We start from the raw sequence: 17866 nt of genomic DNA on the forward strand, positions 1-17866 counted from the left end.
AAAAGTATTTGGTAAAAGGGTGTGCATGACATTGTCATGACTCCTAGCAGAGAAGACTTTACCAAGACCTAAATCTGCCCCTAGGCAATTTCCTTATTTCTGATATTTATGCATAAATGTGTCAATGACTACGTTTGATCCCAGACCTGACATCTCAATCTGGGTGGGTTTTTTATTTTTGACTCTGCTTGCCAGAACTCACTTCTCAGGCCCCCAACCAGGTGGCTTTTTAATTTGCAAAACAAAATGGATTTTTGTATGGAATTAATTGGCTTTGTCTGATTATTAATCGTCACTGATTCAAAATTATCTGTCACTCAAAATAATTAAGATTAGTACATACTGAAGACATCATCAAGGATTCTTGGTTATGTTTTTTTTTAATGTTGAGACCCAATACAATTTAATTTCCTGAAGGCCTACGGTAGTTCAAGTTTTATTTGAATTATTGCAGATGAATTGTTTTAGATTTTGATAGGACTCCGATGTAAAATTTGTCAGAGATAATTTTACTATTTATCATCTCATTTCATCTGGCTACACTATGCATTTCAAAAGCTTGTTGAGAGTGTCTGAGACCTCTTTGCTACATTCAGGAAGATGAAGACCTACATGGAACCCTATATCAATGGTGATCTATCCATAGGCTTTTTCCTAACCCAAGTAAGAGTAATTGTTTTTGTACTTCATGTATAACTTTTGAATAATAAAAACAACAACAGTAGCAATAAAATGCTGTTGGTATGAATACTGCAGTAAACAAGGTCATACCAGACAACCAAACTGACATCTATGATTCTGTACAAATATAAAAAGAGGGGGGGATTCAAAGTCTAAATACCTGAGAAATGATGCGCTCCCCATCTCGATACACTTTCTCCCCTATTACATCAACTATCTTCATTCGCTCTGAAATCTGGAACAGAGAGAAAAGTAAATTTCATTCAGCCTACAGCTGCCCTGGAGGCTCATAACCTTCCCAATTTGTTATAAAACAACAAGCATATTTAGGTTTCATAAAAGACTTGTCTTTGAGTACTGAAAAACATGTACGCTTAGTGAAAGTTTTTGCTACATTCCTTCACAACTTTCAAGAACAGAATTCAATATAAATTCCAATGTCTACTCTAATCTTTCAATCCTTGTCTTAATTTCCTATTAATCAGTCTGCATAAAACTGCTTTAGATGTTTGAGTGCTGAAAAAATTAACTAATTTTCCTACATTTGAGCATGACACATTCTCAATTTAATAGCTTCAGGGGGTAGCCGAGTTAGTGTGTTACAGGAAAAAAAACAACAAATGGTCTGGTTGCTTAACTCTCTTTTCTTCTTTTTATAAACTCATATGGCAATTGGACTGAATAAATAACAATAGAAGTTTAGGAAAGAGTAGACAAGCATACACAAATCATAGAACACTAGAACTGGGAGGGACCTCGAAAGGTCGAGTCCAGTTCCCTGCCCTCGCAAGAAGGACCAAGCATCATCTAGATCAGGGTAGGCAATAATTTTTAATGGCGGGTCACTTCAAGATTTTGGCAAGTGGTCAAGAGCTGCACTTCTATGGGGTCTCGGATGGAGGCTCCGAGAAGGAGTGGGCTGTGATCTGGGGCAGGAGCTTGGAGTCCGAAAGGGGGTAAAAGGGTGCAAGAGAGGTTTCTGGCCTGGGGGAGGGGCTCTAGGAGCAGGTGCAACGAGGCAGAGGGTTTGGGTGGTTACCTGGTGCAGGGTCAGGGAGGGGTACGGGTACAAGAGAGGATTCTGGCCTGGGGGAGGAGTCTAGGAAGGGGTACAGGGTCGGAGAGGGAGTTGTGAGCTGGAAGAAGAGGGAAAAGGGGTACAGACTGTTTGGGTCCTGGCCTGGGGCAGGTAGTCAGAGGGCAAAGGGGTGCCAGAGGCAGACTCTGTCTGGGAGGCGCTTACCTAGGCAGCTCCCAGCTAGCAGCCCTGCAGAAACCTGAGGCAGACTGCTGCAGTCTGAGGTTGTTGGCTGTTCCACTCCCAGCATGGAGGGGGAAGGGAGGGAGGCTTCTCAAGCTGCCCCTGCCCCCAGTTCCTACTAGCAAGAAACTGGCCAATGGGAGCTGAGAGATTTTGCTGGGGCGGGGGAGGAGGAAATGGGGGGCAGCATGCAAAGACTCCCTCCTCCCTCCCATCTGTCCAGAGTGGAGAGCAGCTGCCTGCTTAAATCATGAGCTGTTCTCTCCCTAAGGGTTCCATCAAGGTGGCCATGGGCCAGATCTGGTGGCTTAGTGGGCAGCCTCTTGCCCACCCTTTATCTAAATCATCCCTAGCAGGTGTCTGTCCAACCTGCTCTTAAATATCTCTAGTGATGGAGAGTCCACAACCTCCCTAGGCAACGTTTTCCAGTGCTTAACCACCCCGACAGGTAGGAAGTTTTTCCTACTGTCCAATCTAAATCTCCCTTACTGCAATTTAAGGCCAATAAAGGAAAAATATTCGGAAAGTAAAATGTTTCCAATGAAGCATCCTTGCCACATTATACACATAGACAATGATATTTCCTAATTCTGTTTTCCTTACTAAAAACTGCCAAGAGGCACAGGAAGAGACAACAATTCACAGTCAGGCAAATACACATCTTGAAGGTTTGGGGAAAGATGGCAGAAGTGATTTCAAGGTAGTGAAAAAGGTGACTCATACTGATGCAGGGATGGCATTATAAAGAGAGGCAGTGAGAACGGTGATGAAGACAGGGGTATCAAGATTGGCATCACTGGGAAGTACAGAGAGGGATATGAAGGAGGTCAGGCTTAAGCTGAAGGTAGGTAGGCATTACAGGACAAAGAGCAAAGACAGAAAGGACACAAAGTTTGAATCTGATATGCAGCACAACAGGGAATGAGTGAAATGACTCCGTGTCACAAGGAGCAAGGGTTAAACCTTGTATTAGGTACTTTAAGGTTTTGACTTCCATGTGCAATATCTCAATGTTACATAGTTCATCAACATTCATTCTTGTATGCAATAGGAAGGTATTGCCTAGTTCTTCATAGGGATGTAATAGTCTACTTGATTAATTGATAAGCAAAAGTTTATAGGTTAAATACTACAGACTACATGCATTCCCTCACCCCCCGGGAGTAATTTTTTTAGCAGGCTTTTCCTATTCTTGTATCCCACATTAAAAAGATTACATGCTATGCTTTGAGAGCAGCACACAATACACTTTACAGTGAGTATCTGGTTTTTCTAGGATCAGCCGGAAAACCAAATTTAACTTATTTATTTTAGACCTGAATTTGACCCCATGTACTTATGACTAAGTTGCAAGGGGAAAAAGGCCAGTGTGCTAATTTAGTCACAGTTTAAAAGGTCTGTTGTTTTAACAATGGCACATTAGAAGTTAAAGTTAGACCACAGTTATATGGATTGATAACTGGTTAAAAGACAGGAAACAGGGTAGAAAAAAAATGGTCAGATTTCAGAACGGAGAGAGGTAACTAGTGGTGTCCCTCTCAAGGGCCCTCTCTGGGACCAATCCTATTCAACCTATTTATAAATGATCTGAAGAAAGGGGGTAAAGCAGGGAGGGGACAACATTTGTAAATGATACTAAGCTGCTTGAGATAGTTCAGAACAAAGCAGACTGTAAAGAACTTCAAAAGGATCTCACAAACGAGGTGATTGGACAGCAAAATGGCAAATGAATTTTAATGTTGATAAATACAAAGTAATGCATTTTGGAAAAAATAATCCTAACGCTACATACAAAATGATGGGGACTAATTTAGCTATAACTGCTAAAGAGAGCGATCTTGGAGTCTCTGTCGATCATTCTCTGAAAACATCCACTCAAAGTGCAGCAGCAGTCAAAAAAGCAAATGATTCATTAAAAAGGGGATAGAAAATAAGACAAAGAATATCTTATTGCACCCCTTCATAAATCCATGGTACGCCCACATCTTGAATACTGTGTACAGAATACTGTGTCATCTCACCTCAAAAAAAAAGATATATTGGCACTGGAAGGTTCAGAAAAGGGCAACAAAATGTTTAGGGTTTGGAATGGGTGCCATATGAGGAGAGATTAAAAAGACTGGGACTTATCAGCCTAAAAAAGAGGAAACTAAGGAGGGATAGGATAGAGGTCTATAAAATCATGCCAGGTGTGGAGAAAGTGAATAAGGAAAAGTTATTTACTTGTTCCCATAACACAGGGCTACTCAACTTTGGAAGCCCCTGGGGCCACAATGATACTCACAACACATTCTGAGGGCTTCAATTTACATGCAAATATATATACAAATATATGCAAATAGCTTCTTTCACACTGACAGGCATGAATACAAAGATTAAGGCAAGACTACACAACACACAGGCCCCATTGAAGTCAGTTCTGCTGATATTAATACAATGCTACATTGACCCAATTTCCACCCCATGACAGCACTTGTAATGAGCAATGACAGTCTAGGAATGTAACTACTAAAACTCATCTCAACCAAAGACCATTCTCTATTGACTCGCCGTTGTGGAGCGTGTTCCCAGTGGAGGCCATGTTGAAAGGATCCCACCCGCAGGCCGCATGTTGAACCCCGTGTAAACCTAAACTGCACCATGGGCTGCAAACAAATGGGCTACGGGCCACATGCGGCCCACGTGCTGTGTATTGAGTAACCCTGCATAATATAAGAACTATGGACCCCCAAATGAAATGAATAGGCAGCAGGTTTGAAACAAACAAAAGGAAGTTTTTCATCATGCACCACACAGTCAACCAGGAGAACTCCTTGCCAGAGGATGTTGTTAAGAGGAGACTTTTACAGAGTTCAAAAAAAAGAACTAGATACATTCATGGAGGGTAGGTCCAACAATACTTATTAGCCGGGATGGGCAGGAATGGTGTCCCGAGCCTCTGTTTGTCAGGGGCTGGAAATGGAGGACAGGAGAGGGATCACTTGACGATTCCCTGCTCTGTTCACTCCCTCTGGGGCATCTGGCATTGGCCACTGTCAGCAGACAGGATACTGAGCTAGATGGACCTTTGTCTGACCCAGTATGACCATTCTTAAGTTCTAAATATGTATGCCCAAGTCTTTGTGTACAAAGTAGAGACAATAGTTTGAAGAGATTAATCTTCCATTAAAACTCGTATTGCTTCTTGTCCATCTAGCCACTCAAAAGAGAATCTGATGGGTCCGTATCGGGGCAAGAACAGCACAGAAAGGAATAATTCTACACCAAGTATGATGCATCAATAGTTGAGCGAGGTTTAAATCCATTAATCTTGAGCATTTGTACCTCAGAGGTACATATAATATAAACACCATTTGCCAAGTAAGAAGCCACCAAAAATACTAGTAAGCTGCTTTTCTACTTCTCTCATAAGCTTGGCTAATACACATCCATTCTGTCCACCATGTTTCTTCCAGTCCTTGAGTAGAGACTGCCAGCCACATCTAACCGTAATACTTCACTCTTCTTTAGCACCTTCCAGATAGGAGCTAAAAGTGCTTTACAAACATAAATTACATCTTAGAGCACCCCTAAAAGGTACACCTGTGATGAGGCAAAGAGACGTTTTGTCACTGTGTAAAGTAACAGCACATCAATACCATTATCTGGAAGAGACCCATGACTCCTTAACTCCCATTCCTTACTTGAAACAACTTTGTTTTCCAAATGCCTTTCCTTTGATGAAGGGTACATAGGGAATTCAAGATGAAATCAGCAACTTTTAATTCCACTGGCGAATGAAGGATTTGAATTTTTTTTTTTTGCATAATTGCTGTAAAAGCAATTAAATTGTACTACTACTCGGGTGTTACTTTAACTTCAATTTCAAATTTATCTAGCAAGGATCCTACAAGAATCTCATCAAATAAAAAAAAAACATGAACCTCAGCAGACTCAGGTGAATGCTAACAAAACACAACTATACCTCCAGTGATTTAAGAAGAGGCACAGACTCAATAAATAATTCAAATGTCTTCCTCTTCTTCGCATTGTTTTTCAATATAATTCTTCTGAATGTAACTCGATCCTGTAAGAAAAAGTGTTGAAAAGTACATTATTTCCTTTTGACAAAATAGCAAGTGTTTAAGAGAAACGCCAACTGGTGCCTTCTCTTCAAAAAGCAGGAATGCTGCAAATATTCATTTATAAACAGTGTATTTAAATAAACTATTAAAATTGTGCCGTATTAATCAAATAATGGGCACTGCTGATGGCTACTATAAAAAACCCACTGTAATCAAAATGAGAAGTTAGGAATTCTTGAAAACTGGTACGGGATGCAAAAGGACACAAGGAGAAATCTGTGGCCAGTGGAGTTAAGGACAAGAAGGAGACTTTTTAATATACATTAGGAACAAAGAGAATCCTGACTATAATACTGGTCCATTGCTATATAGAAATGGCAGAATTGTCAATAATACAGAAAAATATAAGCGTTCAATAAATATTTCTGTTCTGTATTTAAGGGAAAACACAGGGGATATAGTTTCAGAGAGACTAGCACTCTCCACTCCACTAGTACAGGCAGTCCCCGGGTTACGTACAAGATAGGGACTGTAGGTTTGTTCTTAAGTTGAATCTGTATGTAAGTCGGAACTGGCGTCCAGATTCAAACACTGCTGAAACTGACCGCCAGTTCTGACTTACATACAGAATTAACTTAAGAACCCCAGGCGTCCCCAAGTCAGCTGCTGCTGAAACTGATCAGCAGCTGATTCCAGGAAGCCCGGGGCAGAGCAACTCTGCCTGGGGCTTCCTGTAGTCAGCGCTGGTCAGTTTCAGCAGAAGCTGACTTGGGGACGCCTGGGGCAGAGCAGCTGGGGTGCTACTGGACCAACCCAGCAGCACCCCATCTGCTCTGCCCCAGGCGTCCTGATTCAGCCGCTGCTGAAACTGACCAGCAGCGGCTGAATCAGGACCTGGGGCAGAGCAGCTGGGGTGCTGCCGGGTTGGTCCAGTAGTGCCCACAGGCGCTGCAGGACCAATTGGCAGCGCCCCAGCTGCTCTGCCCCAGAGTCCAAAACGAAAGCCTGGTCTGCTGGGGGGGGGGGGGGGAGCACACTAGCTGCGCCCCCCCCCCCCCCCCCCAGCAGACCAGGGACACGGGGAGCAGAGCCGCAGCGGCAGCGGGGTGCCGCGCCTCTGAGGCTTTGCTCTGGCAAAGCCTCAGAGGCGAGGGACCCCGCCACGGCTGCGGCTTCAGTCTGGGTGCCTGTGATCTGCTGGGGACGGTCCCCAGCAGACCACAGGCCCCCGGACTGAAGCCGCAGCCGCGGGGGGGTCCCGCGCCTCTGAGGCTTTGCCAGAGCAAAGCCTCAGAGGCGCGGGACCCCCCCCCCCCGCTGCTGCCGCTCCAGTCTGGGTGCCTGTGGTCTGCTGGGGACGGTCCCCAGCAGACCACAGGCCCCCGGACTGAAGCCGCAGCCGCGGGGGGGTCCCTCGCCTCTGAGGCTTTGGCAAAGCCTCAGAGGCGAGGGACCCCCCCGCGGCTGCGGCTTCAGTCCGGGGGCCTGTGGTCTGCTGGGGACCGTCCCCAGCAGACCACAGGCACTGGGTCTCAAGGGGCAGCAGCAGCGGTTGCCGCGCTTCTGAGGCTTTGCTCTGGCAAAGCCTCAGAAGCGCGGGAACCCGCCCGGTGCCCCTGGTCTGCTGGAGACGGTCTCCAGCAGACCAGGGGCACCGAAGCAGCTTACGAACGGGGCTTTCTCGCCCCGACTTCCGGGGCGAGAAAGCTCCGTTCGTAAGTGCGGATCCGACATAAGTCGGATCCGCGTAAGTCGGGGACTGCCTGTATCTCCTCAGGACATTAAGAGAAGCTGGAAAAAGTTTGACTTTTTAAATCAGCAGCTCCAGACAATTTGCATCCAAGTATTTCAAAAGAGCTGACTAATGAGCTTGCTAGATAGCTAACACTGATTTTCTGTAAGACCTGGAGCATTGGGGAAGTTCCAGAAGACTGGAAAAACGCTAATGGTGTAGCAACTTTTAAAAAGAATAAAGAGGATTACTTGCAGTTATAGGCCTGTCAGCTTGACTTTGATCCCAGGAGAGATAATGGACAGGCTAATATGGAGCTTAATTAATAAAGTATTAAAGGATCGTATTAATTAATGCAAAATAACTTGGATTTATGGAAAATAGAGCCTGTCAAACTAACCTGATTTTTTGATGAGATTTCAAGTTTGGCAGATAAAACATGTAGATTTGAAACTGCAGATTTTGATTAAAAAACATGGCATGCATTAAACCGACTAGGAGAGATTTGCTGCTCTGCCCTCAACAGGAAGCAGCTGCTAAGGGAGAAGTGCTTCTTCCCCCTCCCCGCCACCAGGCAGCTCCATGCAGGAGTCCTGAGCTCCTGGCTATGTGGGACTCATTAAGCAGCTGCAGGGCTGTGCTGCTTAGAGAGAACACTGGTACCCACCCAATATTAGAAATATTTAGCTTTCTTGAGAACTTCCTCTCAACAGGCAAAGGGAAGAACAGTACAAACACGTAGGGACAAAATAAGAAAAGCTAAGGCACAAAATGAGTTCCACCCAACAAGGGACATAAATAGAAGACAATAAAAGAGGCAATTTTAAAATATATTAGGACAATATATATATTAGGAAGATATGAAGGACAGATAAGGTCTTCCACTTGGTGGAGAAGCAAAGCTAATAAATGACCATATCAGGAAAGCTCAGCTGTTTGATGCCTATTTTGCTTCACTCTTCATTTAAAAGGTTAATGGAGATGTACTTAAACACTATTAATATTAACAATAAGGAGAAAGGAACACAAACCAAGAGAGGGAAAAGACAAGTTAAAGAATATTTATGTAAGTTAGATGTATTTAAGATGGCAGGGCCTCATTAAATTCATCCTAGAGTATTTAAGGAACTACTGAAGAAATCTTGGAGCCATTAGGGATTACCTTCAAGAGCATCTGTAAAATGGGTGAAGTCCCAGAGGACTAGAGAAAGGCAAACTCAATATCCATCTTTAAGAAGGGGGACAAAGAAAACCCAAGAAATATACATCAGTCAGCCTAATTTTGATACCTGGAAAGATACTGGAACAAATAATTAAGCAATCAATTTGTAAAGCACCTAAAGGATAAAAGGGTTAAAAAGGAATAGCCAACATGAATCTGTCAAGAGCAAATCATGCCTGCCCAACCAACCTAATATCCTTCTTGGACAGGGTTTCTAGCAGCAACAATGATACACCTTGACTTTACTAAGTGTTTTGACAGTTTTGCATGACATTCTTATAAAGAAACTAGGGAAATTTGATCTAGATGAAATTACTATAAAGTGGGTGCAGGACTAGTTGAAAACTCGTACTCCTGTAGGAGTAGTTATTATTGGCTTGCTGTTGAAGTGATAGGGCATATTGCGTGGAGTCCCTCAAAGGCCTGATACTATTCAATTTTCATTTATGCCTTGGATAAGCTTACAACATTTGAAGATGACATCAAATTGGGAGGATATGAAAGCACTTCCAAGGACAGTGTTAGAATTCAAACAGACCTTGAAAATTAGAAAACTGGTCTGAAAGCAACAAGATGAAATTCTGTAAAACAAGGAAGGGGATCAGTGAGGGAAGACAAGACAAGGAGTTCCATCTTGGCCAAAAGATAGAACAAAGTGTCACTGGAGGAGAAGAGCATGTGAGAAACACCTAATGAAAAGCAAGAGAAAAACAGAGTTTTCAGGGGCAAGAGAAAAGGAAGTCTCTGCAAATCTTGATGTGGTTACATCTTGTGTGGACAGGCAGAAGATTCAAGAGTATGGGAGGATTTCAAGATGGCCCCATGGGTTGGTAATGAGTGTGGGAATGTGGGTCAGAGTCACTGAAGGAGGAAAAAGGGTTCTGTTTGACCCAGGAGGAAGGCAGAGCTGAAAGAGAGAAGTGTATATATTAATGAGTCTGTCCTCCTGTAGCATTCAGTGGCATAAGAGCAAGATGAATCAGATGTTGGGAGTAAATATTCTTCACTGCCTTGCAAGAGACCTGAATTGGATCCTGCTGTGGAGGTAGCTAAAAACTCCTAAGTGGAAGAAGAGAATGTGTCATTGCTTTGGTTTAATAAGTAGCTGAGAAGTGAAGCGCTTGAGACAGTGCTACTTCAGAGTGATGATAGTATGGTAAAAAAAAAAAAGCAGAGAGCAGGCAAAGTAATTCTGGGAAACCAACAATTAAAATCAGGAAAATCAACTTCATTTCACCTAAAAGGTAACTGGAATAAAAACGCAACTTCTTGTTTGATTTTTCTAATGAGCAACATGTGCATGTGGTTTATTTGACATTATGTAGCCAGTTTTGTTAAGGAAATTAATTAGATCCTCACACTACTCCCAAATTAGCTTATCAGAATCTTTCCTATCCTTTATGAACTGCCAACAAAAAGAGAAGTCAGTCTTCTCTGTGTGCATGGAGACTGCACAAACATACTGGTGCGTAATAGCTTATCAGGCATATAATCAAGGTCATAATGCACTGCCAACCTCTACTGATAGTTGCTGAGAGCCAGGTGTACTGTACTACAAACTCCGAAGGCTTCTGCAGAATTACAGTCATTTTATGAAGTGAACCGTAGCAGATGAGTAACACAGAGCTCTATGAAGGCAGACCTTGCACAAATACTGTAGGAAAAGCAACACAGAGTTAGCTCTGATCTCTTAAAAAGTCACCTTTGACAAGCTAACCCAGAAACAAAAGCAGCAATATGGTCAATCAGCCCAAGATGTGATGTGGGAACAGCTCTCAAAGTTGTGCTCCCCCTGGGATCTCTTCTACAGTAATATGGAGCAGAGACCACAAACATCATGAAAGCTAGTTTGTCCATGGTCAATGAGAAAGAGAATTACAGCTGTTCCTCAGAGAGGGGAAGCCACTAGGAAGTTAACTTTCTTGTCTTCAAGTCCTAGAAGGGTGGGAGCTGCTCTCATACTATAAAATACATGCATTGGTTATCTTCCCATTATCCCTCTGTAGTACGAACAAAATTTAACTAGCAAAAGCTTTATACTGCAGCACCTGTGAAGTGATACAATGGAACACACTCATAGATATGGAGTTACGGTTTATTTCGAGTTTTAGGGAAGTGGTAAAAAGCATTTGCACAATGCAACTCTGGGTTGACATAATAAATCATGATGCGAACCTTGCAACCAGGAGCAGCTAACAGGGAGTTTGGAGAGGGAGTTCTCCAGGTAAAAGAGGAGTAAAAACGGAACCCTTGTGGTAAGTGGCTATCTGTAGTGTGTGTTTGTGTGTGTGTGGGTGGGTGGGGGGGTTATTTGCTGTGTGCTGAGCTTGTGTTTGGCTGGTTGGTTTGTTTGCTTGAAGGAGCTTCTAAAAGGTTTGAAATCTAGAAGCCTCTGTTAATTGGCTGAGCCTCAGTCAGGGGGAGGGGCTACCAGAGCTTTATAAGCCTGTGAGTCAGTGACCAGGGAGCTTGCGAACAGGAGCAGCTAACAGGGAGTTTGGAGGGGGAGTTTAGAGGGCACTAGTGACTTCTGACCTTCTTTAAACATAACTTTTATAATCTATATTCTAGACATTTAATAAGCCCAGTTTATACTTAAACTTATTAGAAAAATGGAGACAGAAGCCCAGCAGCCGAGTGGGGGCTATCCTGTTTATTGCATCGAGTGTAACATGTATGATTACCTGCCCTGTGGGCGGGTGGCGTATGTGTGCACCCGTTGCAAGGAGCTCCTGACCCTCAGAGACCGAGTTCAGGCTTTGGAGGCCAGGGTGGCCGAACTGGAGGAGCTAAGGGAGGTAGATAGCTATGTTGATGAGACTTTCCGGGACACTGTAGTACTGTCCCACCTCCAGTCTGAGAGCCCCAGTGCTCTTAAAGAGGATGAAAGTCTCTAGGGAACAGAGCATTCAATGGAAACAGAGGGAAACCATCCCGTCATTGGGACCCTCCTTCCAGAGGATGTTGCGGTATCCTCTCGCACTGAGGATACCTCTGAGGGGGAGGGAATGCCAGTTGTTAGGAAGAAGCAGGTGTTAGTAGTGGGTGATTCGATCGTTAGAAACATAGATAGTTGGGTTTGTGATGACCGAGAGAACCATATGGTCACTTGCCTGCCTGGTGCAAAGGTTGTGGATCTCTCGAGACATCTAGATAGACTTATGTGTAGTGCTGGGGAGGAGCCAGTGGACGTGGTACATGTAGGTACCAATGACGTAGGGAAGGGTAGCAGAGATGTCCTGGAGGCCAAATTTAGGTTGCTAGGAAAGAGACTGAAATCCAGGACCTCTATGGTGGCATTCTCAGAAATGCTTCCAGTTCCACGCGCAGGGCCAGGTTGGCACGCAGCGCTTCAGAGTCTCAATGCGTGGATGAGATGATTGTGTAGGGAAGAGAGATTTGGCTTTATTAGGAACTGGGGACACTTTTGAGAGAGGGGGAGCCTATACAGGAAGGATGGGCTCCACCTAAACCAGGGTGGAACCAGACTGCTGGCACTAAACATTAAGAAGGCCGTAGAGCAGTTTTTAAACTAAGAGATGGGAGAAAGCCGATTGGTGCGGAGATGAACGTAAATCAGATAGAGACTTCTCTTAGAGGAGAATCCATTGATAGAGATTCTCTAAGCTATAGTCAGAAAGAGAGGAGGGGAGAGGACAAACCATGGGCCAGAGCAGACAAACAACCACATATAAAGGAATCCAATGCATCAGGGAAGGGCAGACAAATAAGCAGTGGCAAATTTTTCAAGTGCTTCTACACAAATGCTAGGAGTCTGACTAATAAGATAGGTGAACTAGAGTACCTCATATTAAAGGAGATTGACATAATAGGCATCACTGAAACCTGGTGGAATGAGGACAATCTGTGGGACACAATCATACCAGGATATAAAATATATCGGAAGGATAGAGCAGGCCGGATGGGTGGCAGAGTGGCACTGTATGTGAAAGATAATGTAGAATCAAACGAAATAAAAATATTAAATGAATCAACATGTTCCATAGAATTGCTATGGATAGTAATTCCATGCTCCAATAATAAGAAATTAGCAGTAGGGATATATTACCGACCACCTGACCAGGACAGCGATACTGACATTGAAATGCTAAGGGAGATTAGAGAGGCTACCAAAATAAAGAACTCTATAATAATGGGGTATTTTAATTATCCCCATATTGACTGGATACATGTCACCTCAGGAAGAGAAGCAGAGATAAAACTTCTCAATGGTTTAAATGACTGCTTCTTGGAGCAGCTGGTGCAGGAACCCACAAGGGGAGAGGCAATTCTTGATTTAGTCCTGAGTGGAGCGCAGGATCAGGTCCAGGAGATAATCGTTACAGGACCGCTTGGGAATAGTGACCATAATATAATAACATTTAACATTCCTGTGGTGGGAAGAACACCTCAGCAGTCCAGCACCCTGGCATTTAATTTCAAAAAGGGGAATTACACAAAAAAGAGGAGGTTAGTTAAACAGAATTAAAAGGCACAGTGACTAGAGCCAAATCTCTGAAAGCTGCATAGAAACTTTTTAAAGACACCATAATAGAGGCCCAACTTAAATGTATACCCCAAATTAAAAAACATAACAAGAGACCTAAAAAAGAGTCACCGTGGCTTAACCACCATGTAAAAGAAGCAGTGAGGGACAAAAAGGCATCTTTTAAGAAGTGGAAGTCCAATCCTAGTGAGATAAATAGAAAGGGAAAAAAATACTGTCTAATCAAGTGTAAAAATGTAATAAGAAAACCAAGAAAAGATTCTGAGGAACAGCTAGCCAAAAAACTCTCAAAGAAAGAACAAAATGTTTTTTAAGTACATTAGAAGCAAGAAGCCTGCTAAAAAACCTGTGGGTCCCCTAGATGATCGAGCTATAAAAGGAGCAATCAAGGACGATAAAGCCATTGCAGATAAACTAAATGATTTCTTTGCTTCAGTCTTCACGTTAGGGAGATTCCCAAATCTGTACCGTCCTTTCTGGGTGATGAATCTGAGGAACTGTCCCGGATTGAAGTGTCATTAGAGGAGGTTTTGGAACAAATAGAAAAATGTAATGTTAACAAATTTCCGGGACCGGATGGCATTCATCCAAGGGTTCTAAAAGAACTCAAATGGGAAATTGCTGAACTATTATCTGTGGTTTGTAACCTATCCTTTAAATCAGCTTCCGTACCTAATGACTGGAAGGTAGCCAATGTGACACCAATATTTAAAAAGGGGTCTAGAGGCGATCCTGGCAATTATAGACCGGTAAGTCTAACTTCAGTACCGGGCAAATTAGTCGAAACAATAGTAAAGTATAAAATTGTGAGGCATGTAAGAAAACATAATTTGTTGGACAAAAGTCAGCATGGTTTCTGTAAAGGGAAATCGTGTCTTACTAATCTATTAGAGTTCTTTGAAGGGGTTAACAAACATGCAGACAAGGGGGATCCAGTGGAGATAGTATACTTAGATTTTCAGCAAGCCTTTGACAAGGTCCCTCTCCAAAGGCTCTTGTGTAAATTACATTGCCAGGGATAAGAGGGAAGGTCCTTACTTGGACAGAGAACTAGTTAAAAGACAGGAAACAAAGGGTAGGAATAAATGGTAAATTTTCAGAATGGAGAGGGGTAACTAGTGGTGTACCCCAAGGGTCAGTCCTGGGACCAATCCTTTTCAACTTATTCATAAATGATCTGGAGAAAGGGGTAAGCAGTGAGGTGGTAAAGTTTGCAGATGATACATGGATAGTCAAGACAGAAGCAGACTGTGAGGGACTCCAAGAAGATCTCACCAAACTGAGTGACTGGGCAACAAAATGGCAAATGAAATTTAATGTGGATAAGTGTAAAGTAATGCACATCAGGAAAAATAACACCAACTATATGTACAGTATGATTGGGGCTAATTTGGCTACGACAAATCAGGAAAGAGATCTTGGCGTTATCGTGGATAGTTCTCTGAAAACTTCCACACAGTGTGCAGCGGCGGTCAAAAAGGCTAATAGAATGTTAGGAATTATTAAGAAAGGGAAAGAAAATAAGACCCAGAATATCTTACTGCCCCTGTATAAAACTATGGTACGCCCACATCTTAAACACTGTGTACAGATGTGGTCTCCTCACCTCAAAAAAGATACTCTGCCCTTGGAAAGGGTTCAGAAAAGGGCAACTAAAATGATTAGGGGTTTGGAATGGGTCCCATATGAAGAGAAGCTAAAGCGACTGAGACTTTTCAGTTTAGAAAAGAGGAGACTGAGGGGGGATATGATAGAGGTCTATAAAATCATGAGTGGTGTGGAGAGGGCGGATAAAGAAAAGTTATTTATTAGTTCCCATAATAGAAGAACTAGAGGACACCAAATGAAATTAATGGGTAGCAGGTTTAAAACTAATAAAAGAAAGTTCTTCTTCACACAACATGTAGTCAACCTGTGGAACTCCTTTTCAAAGGAGGCTGTGAAGGCTAGGACTATAAGACTATGTCTAGACTGCAGGCTTCTTTCAAAAGATGCTCTTTCGAAAGCATCTTTTGAAAGATCGTGTCTAGACTTCAGGCGGATCTTTCGAAAGAAAAATCCGCTTTTTCGAAAGAGCACCCAGCGAGTCTGGATGCTCTCTTTCGAAGACGGCCTCTTTACATTGAAGAACGCCTTCCTTCGAAAGAGGAACTTTCGAAGGAAGGCGTTCTTCCTCGTGAAACGAGGTTTACCGCCATCGAAAGAAAAGCCGCGTTCTTTCAAAATAATTTCGAAAGAACGCGGCTTGAGTCTGGACACAGGGGAAGTTTTTTCGGGAAAAGGCTACTTTTCCCGAAAAAACCCCTGAGTCTTGACACGGCCTAACAGAGTTTAAAGAGAAGTTACATAATTCATGGAGGTTAGGTCCATAAAAGGCTATTAGCCAGGGGATAGAAATGGTGTCCCTGGCCTCTGTTTGTCAGAGGCTGGAGAAGAGGGAGGAGACAAATCACTTGATCATTGTCTTCGGTCCACTCTCTCTGGGGCACCTGGTGCTGGCCACTGTCGGTAGACAGGATACTGGGCTAGATGGACCTTTGGTCTGACCCTGTACGGCCGTTCTTATGTTCTTATGCTAAAATAGCTATTTGCACACAGACACATACTGGGAAAAAGTAACTTCCGATGGACATGATGCATTCATGTTTAATACTTAATGCAACAGAGTAATTTTCCATACTTACTAGTCCCCAAAGGGATCCTTCTGTTGTGGCAACAATGGTAGCAGCTCTAGGAGTGTTGTACATCAAGGCCAGTTCCCCAAAACTGCCGTGATTGTCGTAACGACCGACGCAACGAGTCTGGCTATCTCTTGTTACAAAAATATCATACAGCCCCCTGGAAAATGGAAAAAATACTGTTCATTAGATCCACATTTCAGCCCTGATAATAAGATATTGCTTTCAACTGTCAGTTCAAACACACATGATGCAAATATTTTCTCAGTACCAAAATTAGTTTTACTATCTCTCACCTGTGGACCAAGAACACATGTTCTGGCCAGCTTGCCATTATCTGAGCATAAGTTATTTCTACGAGAGATGCCTTTGAAGCATCTCTCCCTTCACACAGCATTTTAACTTCTGGAAGATTCCCTTTGTCAGTCTGGATCAGGGCTCCCTGCTTTCTTCTGAATGTATTATTCGGGCTTCCAGATTTTGTTTTGCCTACTAGATGCCATAAGATGTAGGAGCATTTTTCAGTCAGGCCGACTGCTTCTAGTTCTGATGTTTAAGATGCCTGGTTCTTTCAAAGACATTTTGTAACACTATCTCTGGGAGAGTGAGATAGACGGGGGATGAACATTTGAGCATGAATGTGTCTTCTTAAGCTAAGAAGATACACCAATAAAGCTTTTTCTGCATTGATCAGGGATTCCAAAAACTGGAACAGTCCAAAAGAGTTTATCTGGTGATTCCATTTACAATAAGCGTGTCACAGAAAAGTAGCGAGGTTGTAAAGTTTTGGGGATACAATGCAGACCAGTGAGGGGTGTATTACTTCTATCCCGTAACCCTCACAATGACTTGCTATGGTAGCTTCCAGCCTGGGACACTCACAGCAACAAACATGCAGGTCACGTCCTGAATGCCTGTGTGCTATGCATCCAGCTCTGGTTCTGCAACACTGACACCAGCAGCCTATTTACAGACCCCAAGCCCCATTCTAACTCCCCCCTGCCTTAATTACAGCCAGCAAGGTGATCCTAAAAATCTCCCCATCTTAAATTTCCCCCAAACCTGTGTTCTGCAATCACCAGCCTTCTCCTGGACAGTTCAGAGGAATAGCAAGGTTTATTATTCCTTGAAAGCAGGGGTGGGGAATCTAAGGCCCAGGGGCTGGATGCGGCCCCAGGCTTCCTCGGATCCAGCCCCTGAGGCTCAGGGCTCCTCCCCTAGCATTGGGGAACCTGTGCTGGTGCTTCAGCCCCCGTCACCCTTCTGGGGGGCTGGAACACAGAAAATCTACTAACCTAGGCCCCCTTAGGCTCTGGTGTGCGAGGGAAATGTAGAGAGTATCTTTCTGTTTCTAAGTCGGGGGCCACATCAATGAGGGTTTGTTTGGGGTTTTTTCCTTCTCACTTGTGCGCGACCGCCGACTGATTTTTCTGTGGGTCAGCAGCCCCTGACACAAAAAAGGTTCACCACCCCTGCTTTAAAGTGTCAAAGCACATTACACTTTAACAACTTATATACACTCTTCCCTTGTGTCAAGTATCAGAGGGGGAGCCGTGTTAGTCTCAATCTGCAAAAGCGGCGAGGAGTCCTGTGTCACCTTATAGACTAACTGAAGTGTTGGAGCATAAGCTTTCATGGGCAAAGACCCACTTCGTCAGATGCATGACATGTTCCAACACTTCAGTTAGTCTATAAGGTGCCACAGGACTCCTCGCCGCTCT

At 43.4% G+C, this 17866-nt stretch overlaps 1 protein-coding gene and 1 long non-coding RNA gene across 4 annotated transcripts in view; one reads left to right on the forward strand and one right to left on the reverse strand.

The window, feature by feature from the left end:
* Nucleotides 1-17866, forward strand: part of LOC142830893 (uncharacterized) — a 62666-nt gene that overhangs the window by 33179 nt on the left and 11621 nt on the right. The gene's annotated exons all lie outside the window — the stretch shown is intronic.
* Nucleotides 1-17866, reverse strand: part of PRKAR2A (protein kinase cAMP-dependent type II regulatory subunit alpha) — a 128077-nt gene that overhangs the window by 9824 nt on the left and 100387 nt on the right. For both annotated transcript variants that reach the window (XM_075938415.2, XM_075938414.2), the window contains 3 exons: nt 16152-16305; nt 5907-6008; nt 842-916 (listed from right to left, as the gene is read on the reverse strand). In XM_075938415.2, the coding sequence (XP_075794530.1) occupies nt 842-916; nt 5907-6008; nt 16152-16305 (331 nt within the window). The remainder of the gene's footprint in view (nt 1-841; nt 917-5906; nt 6009-16151; nt 16306-17866) is intronic.

Source organism: Pelodiscus sinensis, chromosome 11 (assembly GCF_052426305.1).
Source record: "Pelodiscus sinensis isolate ZL-2025 chromosome 11, ASM5242630v1, whole genome shotgun sequence".
Classification (NCBI taxonomy): domain Eukaryota; kingdom Metazoa; phylum Chordata; order Testudines; family Trionychidae; genus Pelodiscus; species Pelodiscus sinensis.